Source organism: Apium graveolens, chromosome 1 (genome assembly GCF_009905375.1).
Source record: "Apium graveolens cultivar Ventura chromosome 1, ASM990537v1, whole genome shotgun sequence".
Taxonomy (NCBI): domain Eukaryota; kingdom Viridiplantae; phylum Streptophyta; class Magnoliopsida; order Apiales; family Apiaceae; genus Apium; species Apium graveolens.
In genome coordinates this window covers 182,905,609-182,920,884 of record NC_133647.1, presented here as the reverse complement: position 1 = coordinate 182,920,884, position 15,276 = coordinate 182,905,609, and the positions used below count along the sequence as shown (strand labels likewise).

The window sequence follows — 15,276 nt, the reverse complement described above, 5'->3', positions numbered from 1 at the left end:
ATATTGAACAAGTGGTTGTTAAAATTAATTATATAATTTTTAACTCCGTTATTATCAGAAACAAATTAATTCATTAAAATATGATTTTTTGTTATTTAAGAAATTAAATCACCGCTTCATTGTTTCATTGCGGGGTCACAATGAAACAATGCGGCAGTATCTGCAGCATTGTTTCATTGCACGCCGCAATGAAACAATGCGGTAAGTACTGCAGCATTGTTTGTGCAATGAAACAATGCTGTAAGTACTGTCGCAATGCCTTAATGCGGAAGGTGGTTACTAAAACCACTCGGGGTTGTGGATCAAAACCCTATATATATATATGTATATATATAGGGGAATGATCAAATACAAACTAAAAATAAAATAGAAACTATGAACCAATCTAAGCTATTAGATCTACCTAATCGAATGATCCCCTAAATCACCTCACCCAACTACTCTGCACCCTGCCACACCCAATTTCAGCTTTTCCATTCAGTTTTTAATTTGATTTTTCCCGTCAAACCGTAAGTTTTTTTTAAAATCCGATTTCACTGTATTTTTTCACATCTCTCAACGATCGATTTGCATACCATATGTGTTATATTTCGAATTAATTTTTTAAAAAATTATTTGGTTTCTAGTTCTCATTCTAAATTGGTTTCTATTGGAGTAGCCCCATATATATATGGTTAGGTTCTACAGAGTCCCTATTTCATTGGAGTCCTTGAAGTCCATATATGTTCTGCAAGTAAAATATAGCTTAAATTGTTGCAAAACATATTATTTTTCGCATGATATTCTACAAATATCACAATTTTATTGAAAATTTTGCCGATTGCATAGATTTTACAAGTAGAATGTTGCAAAATATATTATTCAACAAAACATGCTTAGTTTGCGGAATATAAATGTTCATGTTGCAGAAGATACATATTGTACTTGTAAATGTATAAGATTTGCATAATTTTGTTGAAGTGATGATATTTGTGAAACATGTTTTGCAAGATAACACGTTTTAGAAGATACTAGCCTAAAAACCCGTGCGATGCACGGTTGTTTTAAATAATTGTTATATTGTTTATTTTTTATTTTAATATTGTATCAATTATAGTTGTTAAAAGAGTAAGAAATATATTATTTTTTAGCCCGATGTCATTATATCGACTAACGAATTATTTTTTATTTTAAAGTTTTTTAGTGTGGTTCAATACTCTAATTGTTTTGACAACGTCAGTAGCATTTATTATTTTTTAACTCGAACACCGTCTATATCTACCCAAACACTGTTTCCTACTCGTCTGCTATGTCTGGATATATATATCTCTTTGTTTCAGGGGTTTCATAATTTTTAATGATAATATTATATAATATAATTATGTCAAATTAAAAAATTAATTAATTCACGATAATTAAAAATTAATATAATTATTCATAAATATTATTTTATAATTATTTATGATTTATTATGCAAGATTAAATTTTTTAATTTGAAGAGAAAGTTTAAAAAAATTAATTAAAATAATTTTTTTACTTTCCCTCCATTAGTGAATTTTTAAAAAAAATTTTTGACTTGAAGAGAAAATTAAGAAGAATATAAGATAATTGTAATTTTTATTAAAAAATTAATTCTTTTGATTTGGAGTGAATTTTTTTAAAAAAATATTATAATATATTTGTTACTTTTCCTTTATTAGTATTTTTTTTGTTTTTTATTTGAATAGAAAAATTATAATAATAGAAAATTATTTTATTTTTATTAACTTTTAATAAAAAATTGAGAAAATTCAAAACTAGAACGAATCAATTTAAGCGACGCTCCAGTTTATATTGTCATTTGTCACATGAAATTCAGTGAGGCGAGCGTCTTAGTTTAAACTGGTCATCTTAATCCCAGCCAGCTCTGGTTTCAATGCTTACCTACCTTATTATAACACCACTCTTTTCATTAAACTAGTAGTACTTGCAATGTTTTTGACACATTCAAACTTAATAATATAAATATAGTAATATTCCGTTTATTTTTACAGTGAGATATAAAAGTTACGCTTTCTAAGCAAGAAAAGATAATGATATAGTGAGGAAGTGAGCAAGCTTCTAACTTTTACTACAACATTAGCACTTTCTCGATTCTTGAAATTATTTAGATATATATTACTCCAAGTTTCGATTCATTCAAGGAAGGAAGCACTAGCATGCAAGAACTTACAACCCTTATTTTACCATTCATTAACTCACTTTTTTCTTAAACTATGCAAACCTTGCAGCAGCAGCAGCAGAAGAAGAAGACCACTAGGCCTATTGTTTCTTGGTCTCCCCAGGTTACTTTTTTATATTTACATTTTTTTTCATGTTTGTTTATTTATTTTTATGTTTTTAGTTGTGTTTGTAATGAGATGAATGATTTTGAGCTGCAGGAGGATGATATCTTGCGTGAACAGATTCGAGTTCATGGAACAGAAAAGTATAATTTTATCTGCCCTTCTTATATTTTTCTTGAATCCTATTGATACTCGTATATTAAGGGGCCGTTTGTATCACGAGATTCCAACCTACTAATGAGAACGAGTTTTGTTTGAAATCTCGTTTTTATTCCGTTAACCAGTTTGGAATTCCATTAACCAAACGGCCTCTAAGTTTTTGAAATCTTTGTTTGGTCTTCTTATATTTGTGTTTGAATCATATTTATATTCATACGTTTTTTGAATGTGTTTTGCCTGCAGTTGGGCGATTATTGCTTCCAATTTTACTGATAAGACCACCAGACAGTGCCGGAGAAGGTTCTTTTTTTTTACAGATTTATATACTCCGTCTGTATATTTTTCTTGTGCACTTATTTGTTCATCTAATCGAAGTTGTTACTTGTTTTATATCGAAAACAATATGCAGATGGTTTACATATTTGAATTCTGATTTTAAGAAAGGGGGATGGTCACCAGAGGAAGACATTCTTCTATGTGAGGTATTTTAATCATGCTACCCTATTCACAACTTAATTCATCTTCGCGGATCCTTCTTCAATCTGTAAGTTATCCTAGTCTACACTTACTAGTGGAACTGTGTTGATCCAATATTGCTTAGAGCAGCAGCATTTGATCTTCTTTTTTTTCCGACTTATATTGAATGAGATTATCCTCCGGTCTGGACTTATTACTGATGCTTAAACGTATTGAGTTAGATAAATTTGAATTAAGTTATATGTGATGTTGTGCAGGCTCAGAAGATATTTGGTAATAGATGGACAGAAATAGCTAAAGTAGTATCAGGCAGGTACATGTAGTTGCAAAATTAGTACTTTTCCCCCTTTTTCTCTCAACTAAATAATTGAAGGTACTCAACTAAATTCTATTTGTGTCTTTCACAGAACTGATAACGCTGTGAAGAATCGATTCTCTACTTTATGCAAAAAGAAAGCAAAGCGGGAGGCATTAGCTAAACAAAACACAACTACTTTCGTGAACTTGAACAACAAAAGGGTTATTTCTCGACTTGATGCTAATGAGGATGAATCATCGGAAACTGGAGTGCTTCTTAAGAAAATACGGTATTGCTGGTTTTGTGTATTTCCACTTGTTAAGAATATGAGATTGGCCTGTTACCATTAACATTCGCCTTTTCACACTCAGGAGAAATGACAGCTCTGATGTGATTGAAAGATCACCAGAGGAATTTGGAGAAAAAGACGAGCAAGTTAGACCACCATTTGCCGTAATGGTGCAAGACTTTAACATTTTGAGGGACTTGGAAACACAAGGTAATGCAAATACCAAGGAAATACTCAAGAGGAAGAGATTGTAAAATTTCTTATTTGACTTGCATAGTTGAACAATGAAGACATGAAACATTGCTATCTATATTGATTTCATTTTCAGCCAGCACTGACATGATTCAAGGAATATATCTCAAGAAGGATGACCCAAGGATTATAGCACTTATGCAACAAGCAGAACTTCTAAGTTCACTTGCACTCAAATTTGACACGGAGAACAAAGATCAGAGTATTGATAGTGCTTGGAAGGTGAGGCAATTTGCATTGATCTGTTTATACATTCAATTTCATTCGCTAATTTCACCCGGGATCCAAACGGACTCGTACATCTAAAATATGATATTAGGAGTAGAAAATTTAAAACATTACTTCAGTATTTTCCTGAAGCTCTCACGACATTGTATTGAATGTTCCTCTTGTTTTTTCATGTTATCTTAAATTTTATACATAAAATTCAGATCCTCCAAGAATTTCTCAATCAAAGCAAAGATGCTGACATGATCAGATTAAGGATCACCGATGTGGACTTTCAACTTGAGAATTCTAGAGACTCAGTTGACGACTTGAAGTTTAGTAGAGAGGACATCCAACAATCCTGGAGGTACTAAACATTGCCCAGACTTGGATTTTGGATTGAACTATAACTCTCTGACTCACGTTAAATGCAGGGCATCACACTTTTATGCAGATTCTCCAAGTAGCTCCGAGTATAGTACCGGCTCCACACTTTTGACCCATTTAACAGTTGACAAACCAGACAGTATTGCAGCTGATGCATCTGATAGACATCACAGCGCAGACTCTCATCTTCAACCAGATCAAATAGGACAGTCGATTGTTAATCCTGTTGTTGAGAAGCACGCTGTCTCCTGCACAACAACGAACCAAAGTGAAGAAATTTTATCATGTAAGAACAAAGATGCTTAGCTACTTATATCCTCTAAATTATTTGAAAGATAAAATTATGCTATGTTGATTTGATTGACAAAATTTCTTTTCCTAATTCAGCAAGCATCATGCCGTCTTGTGATGATTTAAACGATGATGATGATGGATTTGTTTACTCATTCTCAAGTAATGAGTTAGACTCTCCACCTCAAGTAACTCCAGTGTTCAGATCATTGGCATCAGGGATTCCCAGTCCACAATTTACAGAAAGTGTGAGTAAATCAATATTCCAGTTGAGATTACAGGGCAATAAGTTGCATAAGAGTCTTCAGGACAATACCTAATTTCCAATTATAACAAGTTTTTGTTAACACTTGTTTGTCTTCCTGAGCAGTGAAGTGACACAGAACCGACAGCTACTTTTCAGTTAAATCATTCACAACTCTGTAAATTGCTTGTGAATACTTGGTTAATCTTGTATAATTGCGAAAAGAGTTAGTAGCATTGGTCGATCAAATATACTTAAGCCCTAAACGAGATTTGTTGCCATTTGCCTTCATGTGGAAGAACATTGAGCAGCCCTCAATGACAGGTTGTCCTTGGATTAGGGTCTAGGGAGGTTGCTTGGATGCATTCTTTCTGACACTGGTTTTCTGAACTTGGCTATGCATTTCTACCACACTCATCATATGTCAGGAATAGCTAAATTCGTAAACTAAAATGACGTGACCGGTTTCCTGGCCATAACTAGGGTGTTAAGTCTACCTGTCTGTTGTGCGGGTTTAATGATTATGAGTTACCACTGATTTAATATCAAGAAATACACTCAATTTAACTCGTCTTCACATATTAGTGTTTCACTTTCAGCCCTTCTTTCTGGACCCTGTCTACTCTTTTATGTCGGAAGTCCTGAGAGATATTTTTGATTTGCCAATAGGTGCAATTAATTTAATACAATTCCAAAATATATATCTGGCCTTACATTATCTCATTGAAAAGGTTGGTTCATAACAAGGACAGATATTCTCACATCTTATAGTGTAAAACAAATCATATTGGCAATGTTTCAGCAGCCAACTTGGCTGGGATACACCAGCCGCAATGTTTCATTGCGGGCTGTTGCGCCAGGTGAGTGTTACCGCAATGAAGCAATGAGGCAGTTGTATCCCATTCAACGATGGCAGCTGTATCCCATTCAACGATGGCTGGGAAACAGCCCCCAATCATATTTGTACATGATTTCTATTTGCATGTAATATATGTTTTATGTGTTCTATATGATTGCAAAGAAGCAAGCTGATCCTGTTTTGGATATATCTCAGGAGAGGCACTTCCTACTCAAAACACTTGGCGTGGAAACTGCATCCCCTATCCCGAGCACAACAGCTTCACGACCACCACCCTGCAAAAGGGTTCTTCTCCAAAATCTTTGATCAACCGCTGGTTTTTCGTACGAGAAGTCTTTTACTATATAATGCAAAACTACAGGTGTTATCTTCAGTTTTGGAGTTGTTCTTTTTTTTATCACTTGAATCGCAGTCATTCCTACCTAAATTTTTACAGGTCTACCAAAATCAGATCTGCCTTGAATTCTAGAATGCAACGGTGCATCCTAGATTCATTTCCCATGAAGATTTTGTCATATGGTCTGCATTCTTGTTTGTGTCACCAACGCTAATATCCACATTGAATTCCAATGTGTTCTGGTAGCGAAATTCATTTTTTCATCTTCTTTTGGGCTTTGAATACGGGTATTCAATTTGCCATAGATATTTTTGCCTTGGATTGTCCTTTTGTACATGACTTTACAACATAATTCACTAGTTTTTGAGAGTGTAACCTATACATTGGCACCTCGCCAATTTAACCCCTTGTAGAGCAAAGGATGACAATAAGGGGAAGACATATAGTAAAATGTAGAAAGAGCTAGAAGGAGGATCAACCAAAATGAACTCCTTTTATTTAGTTTGTTTAGGTGTGCAGAGGGTTTTGGTATAACTTCTCATTGTATTCACTTTTCTTTTTACCTCTTGGTTTTCGTTGTAATTTGACACAAAGATTACTGGGTGTTTGAAGAATGTGGTTTTGATGGAATTGTGTGAAATGTCTTCACTCTTCAAATATGTATGTGCATTGTTTTCATGCAAATTATTTGCTTGAGAATCTTAAATGAGTAACTAAGCTATGATATTAGAAAATGTACGATAAGATTAAGACGAAAAGAGCTTACCTGCCGAAGATAAAACCTCTGCAGACACTGTTTCACCTCTGTGAGTCCCATTCTCCCCTCTACTTGATCTCTGATTTTTAATGGAGCTGTGTTGTGGGGGAGAATTTGGGGTCTAGAATGTGTTGCTACCTTTTATATTGGTCAGCTACTGTTAGTTGGGATGTTATGATAATGAAGTTGTGAATAAAGCAAAAGCAATAGCTAAAGAAATGGAGGGAATTAAGTAGAAAATAAAGCATGTATTACTTAATTGATGGTAAGCACTTTTTCTCTGCACTCCTTACTTGATTAGTATCATTGTGGTGCTTAACTTAGGTTAATCTCTCGCATGCGCGATTTGGGTGGTATTTCAAACATTTTTACCGTTTGCGATATTTTGGATGGAATTATTTTGTAATATGGTACTTTCGGCCATCACCCTTCTGTTGCCGCTTCTCTATCTGCTATGTTTTTCTAAAATTCAAAAATAATGTAAACCATTCTCAATAACTTTAACTACTCGGAAGAAAAAACTGAAAGTAAGTATCTTGTAGCGGTGGTAGTTATAACTTGACTTTTTCACATAGATATATAAAAGAAAAGGAGAAGACGAAATGAAATGATGTGAATGAAAATGAAAACCTATCAAGATTAATTTGGACAACTGTCTGATAAAAAGAAATCTAAAAATATTAACCAAACTGTTGTACAAATACCATGGGCAGACTGCAATATTGAAAGGAAAAGAAAGTTCTGGTGATCACAATTCACAACAGCCTAAATTGACTTCCTCAGCTTGTGCAATCTTTGCAATTTCTTCAAACTCAGGTAATGTTGGAGCTCGTTAATGAACCGAGCTGTAATTAAACTTTTATCAAATAAAAACGACTGGACCAATTATGTTGCGGATGGTGACGGTGATAATACAAGAGTTTTGTGGGTCTCTTCTTTATTATGATGTAACAAATTTTAACATGAGCAACATTTTATATGGCTTTTGAAAACTTACATTTTATTTCAAATGAGAAATTTTAAATGATAGTATTTGAGTTGTGATTTCAAATTATCATGTTTATACTAATATTTGAATGTCCTCGATTTCAAATGAAATCTAAATCCAAATTCTCAAACAGTTTATTTGATTAAATTCAAAATTTCAAATGAAATATAGTTTTCTAAACGGGTCATGCACCTGCAGGTACTGGCGCACTGGTTATAGCAGCTGGTTGACGATTATTTGAATAAAAACCCCTGAAATTTGTACAACTTGCGTTTGTAGTCCAACGGTTAGGATAATTGCCTTCCAAGCAATAGACCCGGGTTCGACTCCCGGCAAACGCATTTTTAACTGTTCAACCTTTTGCTGGGCAGGTCTGACTGCTCACAGCTCGGTCAGCCCCTTGCACCTGTCCTAATCGAATAATGTGCCAATATATTCTTTTAACATGAAGCCCTATTTATAATTATCTACCTTGATTAGGTACAGTTTAAGTGCTCCAAAAAACAATTATTTAATTTCTTCAAAGTTGACTAATTTATTCATGAAGAACAAATGTATGCAACTATGATGCTTGGACGGTTGGACCCACTGTTTTTAGGCTCTGTAGCATTTTTCATAAACAACATTCTTTTACAAGGAAATTTATAATTACTAAATAAAAGCAAGTAAATACTCCTGTAATTTTTCAATTAATCCGTGTCTATCTTATCGTTATCTTTTCCTTCAAGAAACTATGAAGTCTTCACTCTTGACTATTAAAAATTAGTAAATAAATGAAAATAAGTCAACACATATTTTGAATTCAACATAAGTTGGCCTTGGAGTTTTCTATATTTTCTTTTGCGGTTTATATAAGCTTAAAATATGCAGTCCAAGATGTAACTTCCACGTGTGGAAACCTCAGTGATTTGTTAAATATCATGGTAACATGTATAGTTCACATTTCACACGTATGTATTGGAGAGCAAGAAATCATATGATCTAAAGGTTCATGGAAGTGGTTTAGTTCGTCAAATTTTTTAAAAAAATATGAGTTTTGGTCATTTCAATCTCATATCCGATTTTTATTCATAAATAATAATAATTATATTTATTTTTCAAACTCCTAAGATATGTGTTTTTTACACCCAAATGGAGAGGTGAATATAAATGAGAGGTACGGGTATCAACTTCAATTCTTCTATTAATTTTTCTAAAGCAATTAAATGTAAATATTTAATACAACTATAAGTTTATGAATAAAAAATATAGTAAATAATAATAAAATTAATATATTTAATTTTGTTTTATATAGTGAAATACATTTTCAGAATTACAATAGAAATATATTAAGTTACAAATGTGCGAGATGAACGGGTAACAAGCTGCGCCGCCAGACCTCGTTGAATCGCAAAACGTAATCGTCAAGACACATATTAAGCTGACCATGTTGTCATGACATTCTTGTTCATGACTTTTTATACTCTTCTCATAAATTCAACTGTATCAGGAGTCAAAAATTCAAATATATCAAAAGCAAACGGTAGAAATTTGTGTTGATTATCCTTACACGTCTGATCATGCTTAAGCTTCGATTGTCTTAATTGCCGCCTGACCAACTATAAACACTCCATTACCAAAGCCGTTGAGCGGGGAAACTCCTGTAAGATCAATGTAATATATCAGCCGGTCTAAGAGTCGATCTAACTTCCCCTTGAGGGGTAAAAAAGTTCACCGGTGCCTCTTTCTTAGCCGGAATCCTTGCTTTTCATATAATATCATACATCACATCTCTGACCATGTCATGACGATATTTAAAACCTGGTTATTTTTTACAGTGAACATCATGTTCTTCAAATACATCCCTGCGAGATAAGTATAAAAGATAATGTACCATCCGAAAATAAGGGGATAAGTCTGTTGCGCAAGATCATCTGATACGCGTCATACGTTGTCCTAAACCTTCTATAGGAGTAGCCCGTAGAAAATCATGCGCATGTTTAGCCCATAAGTATTTGAATATTGCTGCTTGTCGCTCTGAAAAGTCAAGATTCTTACAAACACCACTAAAGTCAAACATATTATGTAGTACTCCCTTCGTCCCAAAATACAAGCTTCCTTGACTTTTTACGTGTATTTTAAGGTGTATAAAAGTCATAACTCCGCATACTTTTTTCTAATTTTTCTTTTCTAAAATTAAAATTTAATATGTATACTTTTATTCGGAAAAAGAAAATTTAAAAAATAATTTGTGGAGCTATCCTTTTTTATTCACCTTAAAAATTCGCGTAAAAAGTCAAACGGACTTGTATTTTGGGACACCGATAGTAAATTCTTAGGAACACATCATTTCAATTTTAATTAAAAAATATTTATTCAAGCACTCAAACAAACCAAGATACCTAACCCCTGTATCATCCCATTTCTCATTCCAAACTCATACTAAATCTTGAACTAAATGACCCGACATTTCTCATTCCAAATTGATACTAAATCTTGAATCAAATGACCCGACATATCTATCGCCTAAAAGTAATTGTTACTGGTTTAACTCTATTTATTTTCTCGGAACGTAACGGTTAAATTATAATATGAGATTATTATAGTTCAAGTTTATTTTGAATTACCGAGAAAAAATTACTTATTGTAGTGCCAGTCTTTTAGATTTATCCTATATCTGACGTCTCTTTCGGCTATAATGAATGATACTCCTTTCATCACATAATAGTATAATCGTAATTTTTTTCGAGATAATTTTTTTCCCACATAATATATTATTATGTCCAATATTAATTTTAGGACCAAATTTTTTGTAGGTAATTAAAAAATGTTATCCTTGAAAAAGAAAGTGCTATAAACTAATGGAAGCAGATTACCGAATCAAAGACAATATGTTCCAAGAAACATCTTACAACTTGCAGATGAACCCTCTTAAATAACATGAGAAGTGAGTATAACTAAACAAAATAAATAGATGGATGGATGGATTCTCCTTTTTCCTAAAAATGATTTTAATTGATTTGTTCGGTTCTTTATAATTTTTTAAAACAATGTTAAAGATCGCAAAAGTGTTTTCGAATATGTTCGTAAATTATGATTTGTCATCATGTTATTAACTAAATTTTTCGTAAATAAAATAGTTTCTCGTATATTAATATGAATTTTATATATAAAAAAATAAAAAAATTAACATGTTATTTGTTGACATTAAAAAAATATCAGAACATTTATAAAATAATTTGGGGGATAGGTAGCATTACTTTTTAAAAAATATATCTTACACAGTTTCATACATAAAAATAGTCCATCAACCAAAAGTTACATAATTATGACCAAAAATATAAATATAAAAAGAGACCTTCTTAAAGTGTTCACACTATCTCCAGATTTTCTTTAGCTACCTCTTTCTCTGCAACTTCATTTCATTTCATTTCATGCACAAGGCTAATATATGTTTTTCTTTCCTAGCAGTTGCCAGTTTATACCTCTTTGTCTTTGCTTTTCCCTCTGAAATAGTATACTAGTAGTACCATAGTATTGGTATAGTATAATATTCCAGTACCTTAAAGTTTAGTGATCCCTCATTATTTCATCTTGTCAATAAAAATCCAACAACTCATATTCATTTAATTCTTTATTTACTTCATTGTTTGTTCTGTCTCTTTTTTTTCCCCTCTAAAATCTCAACCATGGGCAACTGTTTTGCTACTTCAAAAGCTGATGCTACCCTCAACTCCAGTTCTGGTAATTTCCTTGTCCATTTGTCTCTTTTTATGTGTGTTTGGTATGTGTTGTGTTTTTATTTGTACTAGGATTATATTTGTATTAGATCCATTTGTTTTGTTATAGATTTTTGTACTTCTAATCAGAGTTTATACAGTTGTTGATCTTCATGCTAATTTGGATAGTTTGTTGTTATTGAATCATTGTTCTTGGGATGGTTGACTAACTGTATTTCCTTAGTTAGCTAAGCTTTTGTACCACAACTTTTTGGGTTAATATCTAGTCTTGGATATGTAATTTACTTTTCTGCCCAAATTTTGTCTATAGTAGGAATCTAGGATACCAACTGAATATGGAAAAAGATGACTGTCTAATGTTTACTGCTGATTCTGATCCTTTTGCAAGAATAATTTATATAATTTCAAGTACAAAATATATTTTGCCAGCATATCTTGTTTTTGGTTTTTAACTTTGTTTTCACTGATTGGTATGTGATGAACAGTTGCTCTCTTAAAGAGTTAGAAATGCTACTTTCATTGCACCCAAATCCGTAATTTGTAAATGATTTAGATGTCTTTAGCCTCAAACATTTTGATGTAGTAAAGTTATTTCTCTTTCATCTTCTGAAGGGTTACTTTTCTAAATGAGAAATGCGCTGAAAGTTCTGCAGGAAAATGTTACCTTGAATTGTGCCAGCTTCCTCGGCTGCCTTGTAGTTCTTGTCTAAGCGAATTATAATTAGATTAGGCAACTATATGGATACAAAGCGTAGATGGCTATGAAAAATGCTACATTTCTTTTTGCTTATTTTACTAATAAAGACTTTTTCCTTCCATTTTCAGGGGCCTCAAAAACTGACAGCAAAACCAGCTCTTCTACGGCTACTTCTAGTGCAACTAATACCACCTCTTCAAGCTGGAACAGTAGCATTGGAAGTCTACCAACTCCAAGATCTGAAAGTGAAATATTGTCGTCCTCTCAATTGAAAGCATTCACCTTTAGCGAATTGAAAAATGCAACGAGAAACTTTCGTCCTGACAGTTTACTTGGTGAAGGGGGTTTTGGTTATGTTTTTAAAGGATGGATCGACGAACATACACTTACTGCAACAAAACCTGGGTCTGGAATGATTATTGCTGTTAAAAAGCTTAAGCCTGAGGGTTTTCAAGGCCATAAAGAGTGGTTGGTATGTTATCACTTTTATACCATTGTAAAATTAAAATCATGTAACTTTGATGACTACTTGGACTATTGACTAACAGAAAAATCTTAAATCTTTGCAGACCGAGGTGAATTATCTTGGACAACTACATCATCCAAATCTAGTTAAACTTATTGGATATTGTTTGGAGGGTGACAATCAACTTTTGGTGTATGAATTCATGCCCAAGGGGAGCCTAGAAAATCATCTATTTAGAAGTAAGTTACCCAATCAACTAGAAACTTCTCTAGACTAGTTACTAAAATTTAAAAAAAAAACAAATGATTTGACCTTCGTGGACTATAAATATTCTTCTTCTTTCAATTTAGTTAATTTCCCCCACATCAATTGGGTTAATTACTATTATGTAAGTGGAGTATACTCACCCTATTACAACAAGTGAATTGGCAAAAAATACAAATTATAACAAGTGTTACCAAACTTTTGACACTTACATATTGGAACAGGAGGGCCTACACCACTCTCTTGGGAAATAAGAATTAAAGTGGCTATTGATGCTGCTAGAGGTCTCTCTTTTCTTCATAATGCTGAAGAACCAGTCATATATCGTGATCTCAAGGCTGCTAATATTCTTCTAGACTCGGTATGTTAATTAATACTGCAAATCTTTTGATGCTTTAATCTATTAGCTAGAACGAATATTTTCATATATGTTGTGGTTATTATCTTCGATATTTTTCTATAAATTTACATCACGGTTATGATGATTTGCAGGATTTTAATGCCAAACTGTCTGATTTTGGTTTGGCTAAGGCAGGACCAACCGGGGATAGGACTCATGTGTCCACTCAAGTAATGGGCACTCAAGGCTATGCAGCTCCAGAATATGTTGCCACAGGTATGTGACTTTAGAAGATCATATTTTAAAGTTATACATATTTTTATTTGTCACCGCACTTGGCCTTCAAATTCGAATTATTGGGGTTCAATTTTTATACATCTATATTATGTGTAAACATATTTTACAAAGTTCTTAAGATCTGTCTTATACATTTTAAGTTACATTTTAACAAAATGACGAAGTAAGTGAGAAATTGGGTTATTTAAAACAATTTGCTTATTTTTAAAATTAAGAACAATTGTACTTTATTCGTAATTATCATATCAATCACATTAGTCGTTTATTTTTCGTACATTACTTGTGCACTTTTCGTGCTTTTTTAACAACGAATTTTGAGTTGAGCATTTTGTTGACCATCTTGTATGAACAGGTCGGTTAACAGTAAAAAGTGATATATACGGCTTTGGGGTAGTTCTTCTTGAACTATTAACTGGTCGGCGTGCTGTTGACAAGTCAAAAGTTGTTGTTGAGCAAAATCTTGTCGATTGGGCATTACCATATTTGGGTGACAAGAGGAAATTGTTTCGGATCATGGACACAAAGCTGGAGGGACAGTATCCTCAAAAAGCAGCTTTCGCTGCTGCTACCCTTGCTTTAAAATGTCTAAATGCTGACTTTAAATCCAGGCCGGAAATGTCAGAAGTTGTAGCGGCTTTGGAAGATCTTAAATTATCAAAATCTGCTGCCAGAAACCCTCCCTCAAAGAATAAGATCCGTAATTCACCTTTGAGCCAACGTCGTTCCCTCTAAATCTGACACCCACATCAAACATTGCAGTCACGTCAATCTCTATTCAGACGAGGGTGATTGACTGATAATATGGCACAGTATTAACGAACAGCTCAATTAACATTGTTTGCAGACCTGGTGAATATTGTATGTGATAGAAGAGGTATATCACCTAATGCTTGAATCACCTCTTTCTTAAATCCATTTTTTGTGTTTATAAGTTTTTGTATGGTCATTTTTTGGTATAGAAACTTGCAATGTGCAGAGAGCTGTTGCAGTTATATTTGCTGGAATGTAAGAGATAGATGTAGTATTTGCATGATCAGTTAAGTATCTTGATTATGTGTGGAAACGATAGCATTGAAACTTTTGTTAGACTTGCCATTGTTACGAGTTGGTATATTATTTATTTTTATGTAACTAAATTGCTAGATAACAGTACTAAGTTTTGGAATATGATCCTCTTTTCCATTTTTATGCTTTGCATCTGTAACAACTTATGAATGATACATATAGTGGCTTAAATGTTCATTCAGTGGCCCTTTTAGAAATGAATTATTTAGCAAAAAAACGAGAATTACTTAAACCAAACCGTGCAGTTGCGGAGGGAGGTTAGGTATAGTGGAGACTTTAACTTCCGGGGGGGGGGGGGGGGACGGGACAGAAGTAATAAATAGAGACGCATTTAACACCAATTATGCGCCCTTACTATGGCAAAAGAATAACTTAGATTTAGCCGTTGGTATATTTGGCAACTTAGCCCCCATAGTTGGGTAGTTTATGGCCATGCCACTGAAACTGTGGAACAATAATCTTTTGTCTGGAACAATAAACTATTGAGAGTGAGTGTGTTCTTACTGTGAATACAATCTGCGATTAATACATATAATCAAACAAATGTGTGCGTGAGTAAACGAAATCAAACGGAGAAAGA

The 15,276-nt window shown here is 33.2% G+C and overlaps 2 protein-coding genes and 1 non-coding gene across 5 annotated transcripts; all 3 read left to right on the top strand.

Annotated features, from left to right (window-relative positions):
* The first annotated feature begins 1,874 nt into the window (after window positions 1–1,874).
* Window positions 1,875–6,809, top strand: LOC141672850 (transcription factor MYB124-like). Of its 3 annotated transcripts, XR_012555719.1 has the most exons (13): window positions 1,875–2,303; window positions 2,400–2,446; window positions 2,706–2,762; window positions 2,872–2,944; window positions 3,197–3,252; window positions 3,347–3,526; window positions 3,609–3,736; window positions 3,855–4,000; window positions 4,210–4,352; window positions 4,420–4,658; window positions 4,760–4,911; window positions 5,962–6,127; window positions 6,203–6,809. XR_012555719.1 is itself a non-coding variant. In XM_074479537.1 (12 exons), the coding sequence occupies exons 1-12, from the start codon at window positions 2,235–2,237 to the stop codon at window positions 6,070–6,072; spliced, it is 1,401 nt and encodes a 466-aa protein (XP_074335638.1). In that variant the 5' UTR covers window positions 1,876–2,234; the 3' UTR covers window positions 6,073–6,809. The 3 variants fall into 3 exon arrangements, 2 of the variants coding, with proteins under 2 accessions (XP_074335638.1, XP_074335650.1); XM_074479537.1 differs by having other exon boundaries at window positions 1,876–2,303; window positions 5,962–6,809; XM_074479549.1 differs by lacking the exons at window positions 1,875–2,303; window positions 2,400–2,446; window positions 2,706–2,762 and having other exon boundaries at window positions 2,870–3,006; window positions 5,962–6,809.
* A 1,308-nt stretch (window positions 6,810–8,117) lies between these two features.
* On the top strand, window positions 8,118–8,189 carry TRNAG-UCC (transfer RNA glycine (anticodon UCC)). Its single transcript has one exon. It is a non-coding gene; the product is annotated as a tRNA-Gly (tRNA).
* Window positions 8,190–11,210: 3,021 nt separating this feature from the next.
* Window positions 11,211–14,798, top strand: LOC141672842 (putative serine/threonine-protein kinase PBL3). The gene is made up of 6 exons (XM_074479528.1): window positions 11,211–11,571; window positions 12,393–12,736; window positions 12,834–12,969; window positions 13,219–13,355; window positions 13,487–13,610; window positions 13,984–14,798. Exons 1-6 carry the CDS (start codon window positions 11,517–11,519, stop codon window positions 14,361–14,363), a joined length of 1,176 nt encoding a protein of 391 aa, XP_074335629.1. The 5' UTR covers window positions 11,211–11,516; the 3' UTR covers window positions 14,364–14,798.
* The last annotated feature ends 478 nt before the right edge of the window (window positions 14,799–15,276 follow it).

What these genes read in the sequence shown, in the direction of transcription:
- LOC141672850 (XM_074479537.1), top strand. Translation starts at nt 2,235, where the DNA reads ATGCAAACCTTGCAGCAGCAGCAGCAGAAGAAGAAGACCACTAGGCCT. An exon ending in TTGTTTCTTGGTCTCCCCAG is followed by an intron (nt 2,304 to 2,399) that starts GTTACTTTTTTA and finishes TTTGAGCTGCAG; the next exon opens with GAGGATGATATCTTGCGTGA. An exon ending in ACCAGACAGTGCCGGAGAAG is followed by an intron (nt 2,763 to 2,871) that starts GTTCTTTTTTTT and finishes AACAATATGCAG; the next exon opens with ATGGTTTACATATTTGAATT.
- LOC141672842 (XM_074479528.1), top strand. Translation starts at nt 11,517, where the DNA reads ATGGGCAACTGTTTTGCTACTTCAAAAGCTGATGCTACCCTCAACTCC. An exon ending in AGAAAATCATCTATTTAGAA is followed by an intron (nt 12,970 to 13,218) that starts GTAAGTTACCCA and finishes ATATTGGAACAG; the next exon opens with GAGGGCCTACACCACTCTCT. An exon ending in TCCAGAATATGTTGCCACAG is followed by an intron (nt 13,611 to 13,983) that starts GTATGTGACTTT and finishes TTGTATGAACAG; the next exon opens with GTCGGTTAACAGTAAAAAGT.